General features: G+C 59.3%; 3 protein-coding genes across 11 annotated transcripts; 1 reads left to right on the top strand and 2 right to left on the bottom strand.

Annotated features, from left to right (window-relative positions):
• Positions 1-227: 227 nt before the first annotated feature.
• Positions 228-9209, bottom strand: PLPPR2 (phospholipid phosphatase related 2). Of its 2 annotated transcripts, none has more exons than XM_049639864.1 (10): positions 8557-9209; positions 7183-7357; positions 6377-6456; positions 5521-5709; positions 5266-5401; positions 4159-4430; positions 3061-3237; positions 2367-2489; positions 2015-2066; positions 228-1881 (listed from the first exon to the last, which is right to left on the bottom strand). In XM_049639864.1, the coding sequence occupies exons 3-10, from the start codon at positions 6440-6442 to the stop codon at positions 1538-1540; spliced, it is 1359 nt and encodes a 452-aa protein (XP_049495821.1). In that variant the 5' UTR covers positions 6443-6456; positions 7183-7357; positions 8557-9209; the 3' UTR covers positions 228-1537. The 2 variants fall into 2 exon arrangements, with proteins under 2 accessions (XP_049495821.1, XP_049495822.1); XM_049639865.1 differs by having other exon boundaries at positions 1746-1881; positions 2383-2489; positions 8557-9204.
• A 44-nt stretch (positions 9210-9253) lies between these two features.
• CCDC159 (coiled-coil domain containing 159) lies at positions 9254-15588 on the bottom strand. Of its 8 annotated transcripts, none has more exons than XM_049639866.1 (13): positions 15319-15408; positions 13794-13909; positions 13459-13682; positions 12458-12491; positions 12065-12153; positions 11892-11973; positions 11498-11705; positions 10793-10878; positions 10638-10714; positions 10257-10378; positions 9947-10029; positions 9477-9590; positions 9254-9323 (listed from the first exon to the last, which is right to left on the bottom strand). In XM_049639866.1, the coding sequence occupies exons 1-13, from the start codon at positions 15327-15329 to the stop codon at positions 9319-9321; spliced, it is 1251 nt and encodes a 416-aa protein (XP_049495823.1). In that variant the 5' UTR covers positions 15330-15408; the 3' UTR covers positions 9254-9318. The 8 variants fall into 8 exon arrangements, with proteins under 8 accessions (XP_049495823.1, XP_049495827.1, XP_049495826.1 ...); XM_049639870.1 differs by having other exon boundaries at positions 10793-10860; XM_049639869.1 differs by having other exon boundaries at positions 11498-11693.
• A 41-nt stretch (positions 15589-15629) lies between these two features.
• TMEM205 (transmembrane protein 205) lies at positions 15630-18042 on the top strand. Its single transcript, XM_049639874.1, has 4 exons — positions 15630-15730; positions 16289-16397; positions 16506-16669; positions 17677-18042. The coding sequence occupies exons 2-4, from the start codon at positions 16298-16300 to the stop codon at positions 17980-17982; spliced, it is 570 nt and encodes a 189-aa protein (XP_049495831.1). The 5' UTR covers positions 15630-15730; positions 16289-16297; the 3' UTR covers positions 17983-18042.
• The last annotated feature ends 41 nt before the right edge of the window (positions 18043-18083 follow it).

Below are 18083 nucleotides of genomic sequence, written 5' to 3'. Positions count from 1 at the left end.
GGCTCCGGAATAACTCCATGGCCCGAATGGCCTGTCTGAAGCCCCTCAGACCTGCAGTGGGTTGTGGGGAGGTCTTGCCTCCATGCCCCTCCTACCCTCCTGGTTTCCACTGGGTCCTCAAGGGTTGGGTCTCAGCACAACCTCACAGTCAGAACCCTTGCTCTCATCCATGAAGCCAGGTTTTGGCATGGGGGTCCTAGTGCCCTCACCCTATTCCCCAGGTCCTCTCCACCTGACCATAGTCAAAAACAGGCCAACTGCCTGGAGGAGGCGGTCGTGTGAGGCTGCTCACCATGTGTTTGTGTGCCTTACATGTGGCACTGTCTGCGTTTGACAGATGAAGAGACAAGAGAACGGAGAGGTTAATTTTCTTGAAGTCACGCGACCAGGAAATGCTGAGCCAGGATTTAAACCCAAGCCGCTGGCTCAATGGCCCCACACTGCTTTTCCATATCACTCTCAGATACACTGTGACAATAAACCCTCGCCCAACCTCACCTACAGACCCACAATTAAAGTCTTCCACACCCCAGCACCTGGGGGAGGAGGAAGGCAGGTGGCCAAACTTCTGTTACAAACAGGTCTTTATTAAAGATAAGGTGGGGGCAGGAAAGGGGGGCAGTATCTCCTCTGCCCACTGCCTTTGGCTGCCTGGGGCAGGGGAGCCCTCTCTGCTCCACCCATGCCCCCCATGATGGCACATCTGCATGAGGCTGGAGCCCGGGGTGGGGGGCAGTGTAAAGAACAGGGACAGACTCCAAGGCAAAAAAAGTCCCTCCCACAGCCCTGATAACAGAGGGGTTTGAGGTGACCTGGGCACAGACAAGGGGAGAGACAGCACCCTGAACCCCAAAACCTCTGAACTGGGGCAAGCCCTGCGTAAGTTGGGAGTTAGGAGGGACTGAGTGAGAGGTTGCACATGGGGGAGGGGCTGAGAGAGGAAGGGGTGCTCCAAGAACCCTGCCACGGGGGAGCCTGCCCCCCGTTCTCCAGCTGGACTCTCTGATTCTGAGAGAGGACCCAATGACACAGGATGACCCCATCTCCCTCCTCTCCTCTGCACATGCTTAGACATTGGCGGTCCCCCATTGACTGGAATCATACCCACCCATCCTAGAAGTTCTGAAAACCAAGGACTCCTATTGGTTGTTCAGACACTGAACACAAACTGGAGTTACCCTCTTGCCTGAGGATTCTAAGATGTGAGGGGAGGCTCCATTGGCTGGAGTAAACTCCTTTTGAGTAGAAGTTTTAGAACTGGGGACTCCCATTGGCTCAGCAATGGCCAATGGGGTCAGGTTTGGGCCCTAAAAGAGCCATCCTGGGGGCAAGGGCCCACCTCCCAGTTATGCCCACTTGGATGTTCCAGAGGGCAAGAGAGGCAGGGGCCCCCCAAATGTCCTTCCAGCCAGCCTCTAACATCTAGGCCTGGCTGGTTTGTGCACAGGGGGCTTTGGCACTCACATGGCACACGCACACTCACGTGTGGCGGGGAAGGAATGGGGACCTGGAAGATTCTGGGTGGGTGGTGGGGCCTTCACAACAGGTGGTCACGGCTGGCAAACAGGTAAGGGCTGAAGTTGTCCCGGTGGAAGGGGGAGGGATAGAGTCCACTAAGGGTGTACAGATCCCGAAGCAGGGGTGTGGGCAGAAGCAGCTTCCGACCACGTCCACCACCCCCACCCGGCCCCCCAGGCCCAGGGGAGGAGGGTGAGGGGCCCTGGCTGGGGGTTGGTGCTGGCAGGGGCAGGGGCAGAGGCAGGGGCGTCGGCTCAGACCTCAATCGAGGGCGGGGCACACGGGGCGACGAACACATGGCTGGAGCCCTGGAGGACACGCAGCTGGGGATCAGGTGGCCACGGCGGGCACAGTTCTGCGACTCTGGGGGTCAGGGTCAGAGGTCAGGGGATCAGAAAGCTTGGGAGGGGGCCACGAGAGCATAGGCGAGACCTCTGTGGCAGTGACTGGGACCTGGCAGTCCCCCCGGTTATCCCCCCACCCCCTCGACACTCACTGGATGGGGTGAGCCGTGCCGGTGTCGAATGCGGCCTGCAGGCCTCGGGTTCCTGAGACAAAGAGGCAGAGGGAAGGGGCTAGCGGCCCCCTGGGCCCCGCCGGCCACAGCCATGAGGGACTCTTTGGGCAGAGAGCCCAATGGAAAAGACAACTAGAGTTTTCCAGATTAACCATGACACATTCTTCTATTTTGTGTGACTGTCCCCCAGGACCTAGGTCCACAAAGACGAGCAATCCCTTTACCTCCCTGTGGCCCAGAGACCCCCACCTCTTGCCCGAATTCCTTGCCTCCTTGGTCCCCCTCCACCCACCACCCTCTCCAGCCGGGAGCAGACCCCGGCCCCCCTTACCTGGGCCACACTTAACTTTTCGAGGGGGCTGTCCATGGTGGGGGCTTGGCCCAGGTCTTCCCACGGGGAGAACCTTCGGCCAGAGGGCCGCCGGCTCTGGAAGTTGTGTACAACGCAGGTGACCTGGGGCAGAGGGAGAGGTGCATTCGAAGCCTGAAGCCAATACTGTAGGCATTGTGTAAATACCATCCCCAGTTTTCAGATCGGGAAACTGAGGCTCAGTTAACCTCAGTTAACATTTTAGCAGCACATTTATGTGCCAGGCCCTGTTCTTTCTACTTGACTAAGAGGTGGGTACTATTATTATTTATCCCACAGGGCCACGACTAGGGCGAGACAAATAAAGCTAAGTCGTGCAAGGGCAGGATCTGATCCTGTCTTTAAGTTTTCGATGCTTGGGACATTATGTGTTTTTGCACTAATTGTGATTTTTAAAAATATTTCATTAAGACATTATCTTTCTTGATTACCGAGTGTTTTGGTGCCCCCTTAAATTCTGCATTCATAGCGAGGACCTCACTCTACTTACCCTCGTCCTGTTATCCCATTTCACAGATGAGAAGAACATCTAGGCAGGGTGAGGGTAAGGGACTTGCCCAAGGTCACACAGAGGCCACACCCTTCACTATCATGTGGTCCTGCTTCTTGGGTCAGAGCTGACAGAGGGTCTCCCGTATCGGGATGGATGGCTCACCAGGAAGGTTGCGATGGCAGCGCCTGTCAGGAAGCCGGCCAGCACGTCAGACCAGTGGTTGCGGTACTCGGCCACGCGGACCACGCCCACCAGGAAGGCGGGGCACAGCAGGGCCAGGCAGAGCGAGGGTTTGACCAGGCGGGAGCCCTTCACTCGGAACACAAGCGTCACGTACATCTGCAGGAGCCGAACCAGTCAGGGGACACAGTGCCGAACCCGGATACGACATTCCGGGCTGGGGGCGTGGCCAGAATCTCTAGGAACGGGGGGGCGTTGGGGCAAGAGGCTGCGGCCAGGGGCTCCAGGGAACAGAATCAGGGGAACAGGAGTTCGGGAATGGAGTCGTGAACTCCCAGTGGGCCCTTGCAGGAATGGGGGAGTGGCCAGGGCACCAAAGAGCAGAGGACAGAGTCTGGGGCCCAGGTCTCCCCAGGACCAGAGACAGGGGAAGACGCTTGCTAGGTTAACACAAAGCTTCAGGCCCAAAGGGTGTAGTCAAGGCTCAGGGGGCAGGTGCAAGAACTCCAGGAGGTGGAATCCCCAAAGCCCCGGACCACTGACAAGAATAGAAGCTAGTCATGAACACCAGAAAAAGGAGTCAAAGCAACAGGAGGTGTGAACCAGGGAAAAGCAGGGGACAAAGGAAGTCCCAGTGGGTCAAGTCAGGGACATGGCCACATCAACAAAGGGCAAGGACAAAAAGGCTCCAGGGGACCAAGTGGAAAGCACCTCTGTCCAGTCTCCCAGCCAGTATCTAGCACCTGTAGCATCATGGGGACATGGCTAGGCCCCCGGAAACGGAGTCCAGCGTTCCAGGAACAGCGTTTTGGTCCCGCAGGGCGGAGCCAACAGCCTCCTTTGAGTACAGCATTCCTGGGTCAGGCAGCGTGGCCAGACCCAAAAGGGGCAGTCACGAACACAGCAATAAACTCAGACTCTGGGACCGGCCATCCAGAGGGGTGGGGCCACCCTAGGGACCGTGTCACAGCACCCGGGCATAACTTTACCCTGGGAAGGAATCAGAGGCTCCAGCCCAGGGTGGCCTCCTGCCCACTGGCCGCCCCCCCCCTACTTTTGTGCCCCTATTTTGGGGCTCACCGCCGTGTAGGTGACCGCGTAGGCGCAAAGGGCAGCATCCTTGCAGGGGAAGGCACGGCGCGCAGCGGCCACCAGGCTGGGGCTGCCGGCACAGGCACCCTGGTCGGTGACGAAGCGGTCGGGCCCCGGCCTGTCAGGCGAAGGCGGTGGGCAGCCCAGGGCCGTGTAGTTGGGGCGACACACGGACAGGAAGTGCGGTGTGGGGTTTCCAGTCACCACCTGCCCAGCGTTGGCGAAGATGGTTGTGGTGAAGAGGCCGAAGGAGTAGACACCTGGGGGTGGGGTGGGAGACAGGGTTCATGCTGGGCCCCTGAGATGCCAGGGGCCAGCCTCCTGCGAGCCCCTATGGCTCATCTGGGCGTCCTGTCTCCTTGCTGCTGTGACCGTCATTAAAGCACAGCTGAGAATCCCTCTAAAGCCATATCACATTACAGCTGGGCCAAGGTCCTCTTTCCTTGATGGCACTCTGAGCATCTTGCCTCTCTCTTGGATTGCTCCCATATCAGGAGGGGGTCTGCCCCTGGGACCCCCATATATCCAGGCCCAGGACCCCTCAACAGCATTACATCAGGATTGGGCCTATGCCTGGAACCTCCTAGGACGATCCTGATGGCATTTCTGGGCCTTTCTGCACCTGTCCTGGACTCACTGAGTCGATCACTTTTTCCCCGGACGAACAATTAGCCAGAGCTGTATCTGTAGCCTTCTGTCACAGGCGCCACCGTTTGGGATGAGCTCTGCCCCTCTCCTACATTTCTCTGCCACTTGTGGCTGGGATCGCACTTAAAGCACAGTGGGATCTCACCGTCCTGTTCAGGGTGCGGTGGAAGGTGGGATGGTATTTGGGCTGGGCCTGTGTCCCCCTTTTTGGCCTTGAGATTCTCCCTGTAGCAATCTGGGAGCCCTCCCGGTTGCCATCATGGTTGGCTTAGGCCCCACCCATGTCCCTAGAACCTCCATCATGCCTGGCCTCACCCCAAGTCCCCTTTTGCTCCAGGAAGTCACCGTCATGAGAGTTCTAGGCCCTCTGCCCTATAAACTTCTTATTATGGCTGAATCTGGCCCATGTTTCCTTTGCACAGCCGACCGGCCGGCCATGTCACTCACCCAGGAAGCGGACCAGCCTCCGCAGTGGGGGGCTGAAGCGGCAGCAGGCCCCTGACACGATGGTGCTCTCCCCGATGATGGGGACTGTGGAGGGTGGCGCGGGGAAAAAGGCACGCGCCAGCTCCCCCAGCAGGATCTGTGGGCAAGATCAAGGCAGGGTCTTCCTGGCCTTCAAATCCAACCCTCCCCCCACCCCAACACCTCCACCTCGCCTTCCCGCTGCCTGGGCCTGCCCAAGGCTACCCCCAGTCTCACCGTGAGGGTGGGCCCAGCAGTGACTAGGGCATAGATGAGAGCAGGAGGCACTCGGCTGGCAGCCTCAGGCCCCGGGTAAGGCTTCGCATAGGTACTGTCATAGCAGAAGAACCCCTGGGTGTGCACGGGGAAGGTGTCCGTGAACTCCAGGCGGTAAGCGAGCAGGACCACGATGCCCAGAAGCACTGACTGCCACCCAGTCACGGCGGAGAGATAGAGAGAGAAGAGACAGGGTCAGGTCCAAGCAGGGGCCGTGGTGAGAGACAGAGATGGGGGGGGGAGAGAGACAGAGAGATCAAGACTGAGAGAGATAAAAAGGGTGAGAGAGAGCGAGAGAAAGGTGGAGAATGGTCAGGGACTGGCAGACACAAAAAATGGAAACAGAAGGTGGGAGAGGTGGGAGAGGAAGGGAGGGGAAGGTAGAAGAGAAAGAGAAGGGACTCAGAATGGGAAGGAAAGAGGAGATGAGATTAGGGAGAGCGAGAGTGAGGACTGGGCCAGGGCTCAGACCAGAGAGAAGGGTCAGTCGGTGGGGGGAGGACAGACCAACAGGGAAGAAGATAATAGCGCAATCCTTGCTGGGGGTGTCATACTAACCCTCATCCGTGACTTATAATACATTTTACCTTCATAACCACGCTAGGAGAAAGGGACTCTATGTGCCTATTTGACAGACAAGGAAACTGAGGCTCGAGAGCAGGGTATGCGAGGTACCCAGGGTTCTGCGGGAAGGACGGACAGAGCGGGATTCGAACTCTGGGAGTGTGGCTCCTGAACGCACCTCCTCCCGGCTGAGGGTCTGGGAGCGAGTCAGGGGGGCACGCAGGTGCAGGCAGAGAGTTCCCGGGTTCCTCACCTCCACGAAGACAAAGCAGGGAATGATGGAGAAACTCCTCTTCAGCTGAGGTCTCCCTCCTGCCATGGTGAAGGCCGGGCCTGCGGAGGTGGGGAGGGAATGGGGCGGCCAGGGCGGGGCCCCTTAGGCCCCAACACTACAACGAAGGAGTCCCGGCTCCACCCACTGAGCCTCCTGGCCCGGACTCTGGACATCCAGGACGCTGCCCATCGGAGGCTCCGGCCTCCCCTGACCCAACCGGCGGTCAGCCTCTGCCAGGGATCCCAGAGGTTCTCCAGTGGTCTCCCCCGACAGCCCACAGAGGAGATTCAGACCCCATGCCTTTCAGGAGGGCCTTCCTCCTTACCCTGTAGGTCACCTCCCCTCGGCCTCTGGAAGAGGCTTCTTCCGCTTAATGGGACCCCTCCCCCACAGAGAAGGATCCAATTAGAAGGGATCTAGGCCCCCACTGGTTTTTAGGGGACCCCATCCTCTTTCTCCGTGTGCTTTATAAGGGACCCCCATGCTCCGTGGCCCCCACCCCTACCAGGCTCCTCCTCTAAACGCCTTCCCCCATGGCCCATAGGAGCCTCTCTCTCCTGTCCCCATGGGCTGTGCCTAACTGGTTTGGGCTGATGGCCAGGCCCTCCTTCTCTCCCAGCTGCCTCTCCCTCTCCCCCTCTTCCCAGCCTGTCTGCTTCTCTGGATCATGAGGGGGCTCTCTTCTCCCAACAGGCCCCCTCTCCCCAATATGTAACCTCAGTCCCCAGCACGGAGGGGCCAACACAGCCACACCTGCTCGACCCATTCTCCCAGGCTGACCTCACCTGTGAAAAGGCCCTATGGCTTCCCACAGGCCTCCGCCACACCCACAGACTCACAGCCGCTCCTGGCGGCCAGCAGGACGGGGATGGTCAACCCCATTGCACAGAGGTGGAAACTGAGGCCCAGGAAGGTGAGGGTAGGCACTCTGGGTCCAGTGCCCCATCCACGCAGCTTGCTCTGCAGTGTGACATGTGGGGTAAGGGTCACCAGATATCTCAGATGCGCACCTGGCCACGGCCCCTCACCCTTCCAGAGACACAACCACACGTGCTGGCATCCCTAGGGTACACAACTCGGCCACAGCCTCCGTGGCCAACACCACACACACGGCACGGCGTTTGTCCATCCCCCAAACAGGGATCCAGGGCCTGCCGGGTGTTAGGCACTTGGCTTGTGGTGAACAAGACGGGCCTGCTCATTCAGACAGGTGCCCAACACCCACTCGCACACAACGGTACACTCACACACACGGCACAGTGTGCACACGGCCTGTCACAGACACCCACACAGATCAAACAATCCCCCCCCCCCCACACACACACACACAGACTCAGGGACACAAGAGGAGGCCCTTCACACATTTCGCAGCCCCGCATACAGCCCCACACAAGCGCTCACCCCCGCCCCCCATCGTCAGGGACATACTCGCAGCACACTTCGGAGCGACATCCGAAAGAGTCACCACACACAGTGGGGGTCATCAGCCGGGCACAGCGTCACGCCCCCAATTGCCAGGCACTCAATGACAGCCACGCACATTAACAATCTCTCATCCACGCGGACACTCATAGGAGACGATGTCATCCACCAGCTCAGCCACACGGCTACACAAGGGCACATATATGGACCGTGACACGGATTTGCACGCCGAGCCACACAAGAGAGGCGCGTGATCACCGCCACACTGAAACATAGAAATGGGCCCCCCCCCCACACCATCGGGAGGGACACACAATGGCAGTCATGTGCACACAACCACACAGCCACACACACCCTCAGAGTGATACCCCGTGACGACAGCCACACAACGACAGCCCCAAGAGACAGTCACACGCGCGCCACACAGGCATCGCCAAAGCCACACAATTGCAGTTACACAACCACACACTGATACATAATGACAACCACACAATCACAGTCACCCTCACCACCGCCGCTTGGCTTCTCGGGTCCGGGGTCCCCTCTCCACGCTCCCCTCCCCGAACCCGGTCCGCGAGCCCCAGCTCACTGCCTCCCCTCCCCCTCCCTGGTCTGGACCCACAGGGGACCCGACCCGCAGGAACTGAACCTTGGCCAGACAGACAGACCGAGGATCGGAAGCCCGCGAGAGGGGGGCGGGGGGGGAGCAGGGGGCGCCCCAAGCCCCTCTCCCTCACCGGGTCGAGGCTGTCACCGCCTGAGCCCCCGCTCCGCTTAGAAGTCACCCAGGCAGCAGGACGAACAGACGGACGGCAGGCCCGGCGGGCGGACGCGGAGATGGGAGACTCCGTCGGCCCCGCCGAGCCGCGCAGACTCAGCGAAGGGGCGAGGGGCGGGGCCTCCGGGCGCCTCATTTGCATAACCCTGTGAGGCGGGGACTCGAGGCGTCTTATCAGCATGGTCGGGCGGGGCCACCGTTGCTCTTGGGGACCAAGAGCGTTAGAACAAATTCGGGAGGGAATGAAGGCTGCAGGTGGAGGGAGAACTAGGTGGTGGGGGCGCTGAGGGGAAGAGGAGGGCAGGGTGTGAGAGGGTGACCCTGGGCCTCGACCCTCTCCCGGTGCCTCAGTTTCCCCTTTGGGGCAGTACAGGCAGCAGGCTGGATGGCCTGGGCCCCCCCGAAAGGAACTCTGGTGGCTAGTATAACGAGCCCGTCTGGACACTCTTATCTGGACAGACTGACCCCTGACTTTGTTATATACTAAATCTGGCCTCACTCTGTCCCCTGACCCTAAGCCTACATATCCTGAACAGCCTCTGGGGTCTCCACACCGCCCCCAACCCTGGGAAGTAAACCAGGGTGGGGAAGCGGCCGGGGGGGGGGGGGAGGATCATTCTCAGGCATAGGAAGCAGCAGGAGCAAGTCCACAGGTGGAAGAGGGTCTTGGCTAGTTTATTTTCTCTCTGGAGGGGTCTTCAGGGAGAGCAGTCCCGGCTGCTCAGGCTGTGGAGAGAGAGTAGGGTCAGGGCCCGGCTTAGCCCAGAGGACCTCAGGGCTGGAGGTCAGGGAGCCGATGCCCCGGTTGGGAGCTGGGAGGGTCCATTCCAGGGGGGGCCAAGAGGGGAAGGGTGGGGTGAGGCAAGGGGGGATCCGCACCAGGTGGGGAGGAGTGGCTCTTGTTGAACGGTGGCTGGGAAGGGTTCTGGTCTGAGTCTGAGTCCGAGTCCCAGGAGGGGAACAGAGGGCTCAGGCATCGGTGCCCCTTGTAGCCTGCAGGAGGGGCAGGTGCAATTCTGGCCTTTTACCCACGAGCCCTGAATGTGACCCTTGAGTGGCATCATGATCAGGGGCCAGTGGCCCTTGATTATGCCACTTGAATGTGAGCCAACGCGATACCAAAGTATGACCTCAGTGACCCCTGAATTTTACCCCACTGATCTTTTAAAAAGATCCCAGTGACCCTGAGTGACCCCTGGATGGAAATCCTTAATACGACCCTAGAACAAGATCCAACAGATGTGGCCCCTGAACGCGGCCTCTGAACGTGACCTCTATGTGTGTAACTGGAGAAGGAACCCCCCACACCTGCCCCCCCCCGCCCCAGAGGGCATCTCATCCCCCCTCACCCCTGAGGTTCCAGTCCCTGGGGGAGCCCCCTGCGGACATGGTGAAGCCATCAAAGGAGTTCTGCAGCAAGTGCACGGCGGACCTGCAGGGAGATGGGGAGGTGGGGGCCCTGGCGGACTCCAGGCTGCTCAGGGCTGGGGCAGGAGGGCCACGGTGGGGACACGGGTAGAGGTGAGTCCTGGGAGGAGAGGGACGTCTGGACTCAGGTGGGTTCCGGGTTCTGGTGGTCGCTGCTTGATCTGACTGGTGGGAGGGCAGGGGGGGCGGTGAGGGTCAGGAGTCAGAGGTTAGGTGGGAGCAGGGCGTCACCATATGTCACTCAGCTCCTTTTGGAGGTCGCCCCTCCAGGAGCCACTGCCTCCTGGTGGCATCTCCTCAGTCTCCGGCCAGTCGGAGGTCTCATGCCCCTGCTGCTTCATCTTGGTCAGGACCTGGGGCCGAGGTGGGGGGGGGGGGCGGGGGATGTTAGTTAGTACAATAATACTAGCAACGACCATGGTGGAAAACGCTCACTGTGTATTACACGTCAGGCTGCCCTCAAAGTGTTTAACAGTCGGTTCACGCAGCTACTCCTTCAGGTAGGGATGGACTGTTGTGCCCATTATATGGATGGGGAAACTGAGGCCCAGAGAGATGAAGTGGTTTGACCACAGTCACAGAGCAGTACGTGGTCCTGTCCTCTCCGCTCACCTTGCGGCACTTCACCTGTGTCTTCTGCACCTTCCGGATGTTCATCAGGTTCTCCGTGATCTCGTCCTCCTGAGCCTCTGTAGGGGGGAGGGGACTCAGGGGGGCCAGAGCTGCAGAAGGACCCCCCCTCCTGGCTGTGGGCTCCGGGCACTCACGGAGCTTCTGATAGATGAAGGTCACCTCCTCCCGCACCAGTTCCAGCTCCTCCCACAGGAACTTCTTGCTGAGGGGACAGTGCAGCCTAGACCCACAGTCCCTGCTCAGCCTTCGGCCTCCTATTCCCTGGCCTTCTGCCCTCCCGTTTGCCCGCCTGACTCCTCAAGCCTCCAACTCCCATGTTCCCATCTGGTCAACCACCCCCCCCACACCCCCCCAGGGTCTGCCCCTTCCCGCAACCTGCCAGCCCACTTTGCCCCTCCTACGGCTACTCCCCCACCACCTCCAATCCTTCCCCCTCGTCCTCGCCTCCTGACCTCCGGCCTCCCGTTGCCTCACTTGCTGCCTGGCCTCCGTCTCCCGCCTTCTGCCCCTCTGGCCTCCCATACTCTACTCCCATACCCTCAGCCTCTCCTCCCTCCGGTTTCCCAGGTCACCTCCAGTTTCCTGATCCCCTGCTCTCTCTCCCCATCCCATCTCCAGCTTCCTGTCTTCCCTGCCTTCTGGCCTCCAGCTTCCCACACACCCCTCCCCCCCCCCATTGCTTCACTGCCTCCTCATCCCCTCGTCTGTTCTCCAAGCCTTCCAGAGTCCTAGTCCCCCTTACTCAGGCCTCTCCCACCCGCCTCATCCCACCTTCGGTTCCTTCTCCCTGAGCCTCCCCCCCACAGCCATCTCCCACCTGCCCTCCTGACGTTGCCCACCTGTCCCGGATCTCCTGGGCCAGCAGCTGCAGACAGCGAGTGGTGCGGGCCCTCTCTACCTCCTCACTGTCACGCAGGGTCCTCTGTAGCCCTTGCAGGCCTTGAGCCAGGGCCCCATACAGCTCCTGCCGTCCCTGCTCCGCGCCCCACCTGTGTCGCTCCTTCTCTGCCTGGCGGCTCATGGGGCTCAGCACCTCTGCAGATGAGACTGGGATCTTGACTGAGCCCCATCCACGCCTGCGCCCAGCTTTGAACCCAGCTTGCCCTATCCCCGGCCAGACCCTGACCCTGACCCTGACACTAGACTCGCCCAACTTCTTTCACCTTGGGCTAACCCAGCTGACCTCAACAGGACCAGCCCCCAGCCTGACTTTGACCCTTGGCCAGTCCTCACCTTCAAGCTGTTGGATCTTGATTTGCTGCAGGCAGCTCTCCTTCTCCAACATGGTCACGGAGTGGTTTAGGAACTCGAAAGCCTGCGAGGAAGAGGTGGGGCTTGGGGACAGGGGCAGGGAGCGGGAGAACAAGGCCAGAGGTTGCTGAGGGCGGGGCAGAGGTGGCTCACACCTTGGTCTGGGCCTGTAGCTGGCTCTTGAGTGACTCCAGCTCGCATCGCAGGTGCTTCTGGGAGTCAGGGATCATCATGGTGGACTTAACTATGAGAAGAGGTAAGAGTCAGCCAAGGCCAGGAGGGGGGGGGGCGGGGGCAAGGTGGGGTCAGGGGTCAGCAGAAACTCAGGGGAGAGCGAGGGGCAGGGGCAAAGTAAAGAGCTAGGGTCTGTGGAGGCTGAGGTAGAGAGGCAGGCGTGCGGGACAAGGTCAGGGGCAAAACTCCAGCTGATGCTGGGGCAGGGATAAGTGGCCAGCAATGGCGTGGCTCCTCCCAGGCCAGGGCAGAGGGTGGAGGTAGGACCTGGCAGATCTTCCACACACGGTCATGTTGGGAGGGAGGTTTCTCACCTTTGACTTTGGGAGAGCTGGCCTCCAAGGGCTTCTAGGAAACAGGGACATGAGGGCAGTAGAAATTCATCTCTGTGTTTCTCCTTGCTCACCCCAACCCATTGTGTGTGGGGCTGGGCGTGAATTGGGTCTGCTGAGTGCTGGGTGTCCCGGACCCTGCGTGCAGGCAAAGCTGCCTCTATGCACCTGTGCGCACCACCGCCCACCCCACCCCCACCCCCCGACCGGCCCACACACGGTCAGAGGTATACTTGTGTGGCTTGTCCCCTACTTGCGCACGCCCGGGGGCTGCCCCTGTATGACAGCACACGCCTGCAGAGCCCCGTCCCTGGCTTGGGCTCAGGCAACGGCCCTCCTCCTTAGGGGCAAATGACATAGGCCATGCCTGTGGGGAGCTCCAGCAGCCCCGAAGCACAACCACGCACGATCATTGAAACACAGCTACAGCCACACAAGCTCGGACACAGCCATGCCCGCCAGGTGGTAAAACCCAGGGCATCCACCCGCCTCCATCTCAGACGCACGACCACAACCACCACCATAGACACAATCACAGACAAGACCCCACAAAGAAACAATCGTGCGTCCCTTCCATTCATCCCTTCATCCACTCATTTAAGACATTTTTGGGGCGCCTGGGTGGCTCAGTCGGTTGAGGGTCCGACTTTGGCTCGGGTCATGATCTTGCGGTCTGTGAGTTCGAGCCCCGTGTCGGGCTCTGTGCTGACAGCTCAGAGCCTGGAGCCTGCTTCGGATTGTCTCCCGCTCTCTCTGCCCCTCCCCCACTCATCCTCTGTCTTTCTCTGTCTCAGAAATAAATAAACATTAAAAAAAAAAAAAGACATTTTTAGTGTGGGCCGGCTGAGCACCGGGTGCTGTTCTGGGTGCTGAAGACACACATCTTGAGGAGGACCCCTCCCCCTCCCCCATGGCTCCCTCCCTAAGTCCCGGAGCAGTAGACTGTGGTGTGGCCAGGAGGGGTTTCCCCGGGTGGGGGTGACCTTAGCGATGCTGTGATGCCTCTTCAGGTCCTGGTCATTACACTGCTCCTGTGAGTCTGGGGTCTGGATGAGAGGAGACCCACACAACTGAGGCCCTGAGTCCCTCCCAGGCCTCCAGTCTATACTCCGCACTGTGTTCTCAGAAGCAGCTGGCCCCAAGATCTCTGGCTCTGGGGTCCTGGACCAGTGAATTGTATAGTCCAAGGTCTTGTCTGAGGAAGAGTCTGAACAGAGGGTGGGGGTGGGAGAATGAGGGGCTGAGGGCTTTCTGGGGCCAACCCAGAGCCCTCCAGCCCCTCCCAGCTCCCCAGCCCTAGGGAAGTGCCTCAACAAACCCCAGTACTTGTCACACTTCCTGTTAGCAGGCACACACACGTTGGAGGGCAAGGGAGATGAGGAGCAGGGCAGAGAGTAGTCAGGGTCCTGGGGTAGGCCAGCCAGGAGAGGGTCGCTTCAACAAGGGGGGGACAGGGGGCTGCCCTGAGACCAGCCCCCATGTCCTGACACCCCCAGACCTTCCCTAATACCCCAGAGAGGCCTCAGCCCTGAACCCAAGGCCTCCCAGTTATGGCAGGAGCAGAAGCTGGATGAAAGATGATCCCAGCCCCAGGCATTGGCTGGGTAGTGAGAAGGATCCAGAAGACCCCCCACAGGAGAAAGTGAGGCCTCGGAAGAGCCTAAAAGCAAAAAAGGATCTTGGCATTGGGCACTAAAGGAAGGGCATTCCCAGCAGGGAAGAGCGTGTTCCAAAAGCATGGAGGTGTGGAACCGCGTGCTCTGTGCTGGTAAATTCAGGATGGCTAAGGTAGGGTCCAAGAGGAAGTGGGAGGTTAGCAGGGCAGCTCAAGCAAGGCGCTGAAAGCCAAGCAGGGCAGTTTAAAAACACAACTCTCGGTCTCACATTCATGCCCCCTGTTCAACATTCCAGTGTTGTCAGGGCTGGTACAGATGGAGACCTGGGGCAGATCTGCCTGGAAAAACTCGCAGGTGAAAGGCATTCTGTCCTGAGTCACATTCAGCCAAAAAGCCCACACTCTAGGGCTTTTCCTTCTGCCCTTGCTGGGCTGGCTGGTGCCCTTCCTCTGGCCCAGTCCTCCTAAAAGACTCCTCTATGCCCTTCACAACTCTACTCAGCATTTGCTTTGTAAAATCTTCCTTAGTCTTTTTTTTTTTTTTTAAGCTCATATTTTCTGAGCACCGCACTGAGTGCTGGGCACCACCATAAGCACTCACTGGGTCTTTATACCCATTTTGCGATATAGGAGCTTTTCTTCTGCCCGAAATGTTCTAGGCTACCCCTTCAAGAATCACTGTCTCGGGAGGCCCGCACTTCCAGAGGCAGCAGAGCATGATGATTAAGCGAGGAGACTCTCCAGCTGGGTGGCCTGGGTTCGAATCCTAGCTCTGCCCCTTCCTGGCTGTGTGATGTTGGAGAGTTATTGAACCTCTCTCCATGACTCGGCGTCCCCAGCTATAAAAATGGGATGTCATACTATCCACCTTGCTGGGTTATTGTGATTAAGTAAATTAATCTATGCCAGTGCCTGACATACAGTAGTGGGCAACTGTCCTCCCACGTCACGCTGAGAACCTGGGAAACCATAGGAGCCCTGGGAGGCTTGAAGGGAAAAAGGAAAGATGCATTTCTGAGCCCCAACTGCGGGCAGGTCCCCAGTCGAGCCCCCCTCCCTTCCCCATAACCTTCCTCCTACCCCTCCCACATCATCTGTTTCTCCTGCTGTCTCCGGGAGAATTCTTGGGGGAAGGGGGCGGGGTCATTAGCCTGAGCCCCGCCCTCCGGACCGAGAATCCTGCGCCCTCCTGGCTCCCTACCCCCTTCCACCCCCACCTACCACATACCACCTGCTCATGCTCTCCCCTCAGGGACCGCAAAGCCAGTCCCCAGCTGTGACGCTGAAATTTGATCCCGTGGGGACACCATCGCATTAAAACGCGCAAAGCCTAAAGGTAGAGTCACAGAGAGGGGTGTGGCTGACATTTTAGCTCCGCCCCCTCCGATGCAGCCAAAGGCCTCATTGGCGCCTTCCTGCTTCCGCCGATCTTAGGAGCCGCGGTGTAATTGGATAAAATCTAGTCGAGGGGGCGGGATTCCAGGCTGGTTTCCGCTAATCGATTAGTCAATATCCAAGAGGGTGGTGCGGGGGGCGGCAGATCTAAGATCCAATTGGCTTCGGACTTCTCTGGGAGGCGGGATGAATTCTTGAGAGGTGGCTGACGAGGTCTGCGGGCCACCTAGGAGCGCGGGAGTGAGGTAGCAAGCCCAGGCCACCTGCCCTACGAGATACGGCCTGGGTGCCTCTGTTCTCGGACTCCTGGGTGCTGCGGGTTGAGGTCTGGGTGCAGTGGTAGGGTCGGTGTCCTCGGGATGAGATTTGAGGTTTCCCAGGATTCGACGGGATCTCCGGGGGTGCTATGGGGATCTTCGTAGTGATATCCGGGATCCTGAGATGAGAACAGGGGTCTTTACTGTCACAATTAGGTCCCTGAGCTGATTGGGGGGAATCACTAGGAAGACCTCTGAATACCCAGGGCTGTGAATTTGTACTCCTGGGCCTAACTGAAATTTTCAGCTTTCGGAGGCGGCGTGGATGCTGGGGTCCAGAGAGCCTGAGATCTTGAAGGCTGACATTTGGAGAGATGGGGTTGGAGGTTGTCACAGGACTGTTCTGGGTCCTCCCCACTCCCATCCCCCGGCTGGTATCCCTTGATCTCTGCTGGGTTGGCGGTGACCCTGGCCTTGAGCAGGCTCACAGGCTGAAGGCCATGGGGCAAAGGTAAAATTCTGAGCCAGCCGGTGCCTCTTTCCCAGGCCTGCAGGATGGAGGAAAATGGGAATCCAGGAAGCCTGATTAAGATGGTCCATCTACTGGTCTTGTCAGGGGCCTGGGGCATGCAAATGTGGGTGACCTTCGTCTCAGGTAGGCACCCTCCACCTGGACATCATGGGTGCCCGGGGTGGAGACAGGAATTGGGGGGGGGGGACCTGGAACCGTCCTAACAGGAGTGTGGTCCCTTGTACCCCACAGGCTTCCTGCTTTTCCGGAGCCTGCCCCGACATACCTTCGGCCTCGTGCAGAGCAAACTCTTCCCTTTCTACTTTCACATCTCCATGGGCTGTGCCTTCATCAACCTCTGCATCTTGGCTCCACAACATGCCTGGGCTCAGCTCACATTCTGGGAAGCCAGCCAGGTATGCGGGCTTGGGCTCCACTGCCCTCTGGAGACTCGTTCCCAAGACCCCACTGAGCACCTATGGCTATACCTTTGTGAGAACTAAAAACAAAAACAAAAACAAAAAACAAGCATCTGCACCTTCCTGGTGGGTACAAAGCTGGGCTCTGGACACCCTTGAGCAGTGCACAGCCTGCACAACCATCACTAGTAGCCCTGTCTATCCCCCAGCGTCTCTCTGCTGGCTGCTGCTCCCTCTCTTTTCCCTGGCTAGGCCTGTGGCCAAGTTGTGGTGACTCAGCTGGGTTGGGGCAGTGACCCCAGCTCATTGTTTAAAAACCAGCCCGACTGGGAATTTACAGTTCCCCACTCCCATCCACACTTTTTCCCAGCCACCAGGCAGGGAACCGTCTCTGCATCTCATATTTCTCTATCCTGCCCTCCCCCTGCCCCCCATTATGTTCCGCAGCTGTAGGCAGGTGAGGCCTGACAAAGGTTTCCAGAATAATCCCACTGAGACAGGGCAGGACTATCTGTGACTAGAACTTACAGGACTTTCTCTTCGCTCCCTGTGGGCCCAGTCTCGGCTTCTGGAGTCTGGGCGGGGTTCACAGAGGAGATGGACCCCGTCTTAGTCTCTCTTTGGGGGGGGGAGGGTTATGGTGTTCTGTCTCTGGGAAAGAGAGGCTCTGCCCTGAGATGCCCCCAGTTTGGGGGAACAGGAAGGGAGGAGACAAGGCTGTGTTGTGGAAACTTCCAGTCTGGGTATCAGAGGAGGAGAGGCTCAGAAGGTGTTGGGGGGAACAGAGGAGACAGTGATAGAGCCTTTCCTTAGGAGCTGCTGGCCTCAAGGGTTTGAGAGCCAGAGCTCTGTTTGGGGCCTCTAGACTGGGTTCGGGGAAGGAGAGGGAGGCCTTCGCTTTGACCTAATGCTGTCTCCCACCCCCCTCTGGGCTTCTAAGGACGCAGGGGGACCCCTCCTGCCTCCTGCGCATGATTCACCTTGCCCTTCCACCACCCCGCCAGCTCTTCCTGCTGTTCCTGAGCCTCACGCTGTCCACCGTCAACGCCCGCTGGCTAGAGCCCCGCACCACGGCCGCCATGTGGGCCCTGCACGCGGTGGAGAAGGAGCGGGGCCTGGGCGGGGAGGTGCCCGGCAGCCACCAGGGCCCCGACCCCTACCGCCAGCTGCGGGGACAGGACCCCAAGTACGGTGTCCTCCGCCAGATCTTTTTCCGCTACCACGGCCTGTCCTCCATGTGCAACCTGGGCTGCGTCCTGAGCAACGGGCTGTGTCTGGCGGGCCTCGCCCTGGGCCTCAGTAGCCTGTAGCACCCGCTGCCTCTCTGGCCCTGCTCAGGGCCCCGGTGTCAATAAACACTTCTTTGGAAACGGCTGCTGTCATTTTTCTCCCAACCGGAAAGCTGGCAGAG

This window comes from Panthera uncia, chromosome A2, assembly GCF_023721935.1.
Source record: "Panthera uncia isolate 11264 chromosome A2, Puncia_PCG_1.0, whole genome shotgun sequence".
NCBI lineage: Eukaryota > Metazoa > Chordata > Mammalia > Carnivora > Felidae > Panthera > Panthera uncia.
Note: the sequence above shows the minus strand (reverse complement) of the source record. Positions and strands in the feature narration are given on the sequence as shown.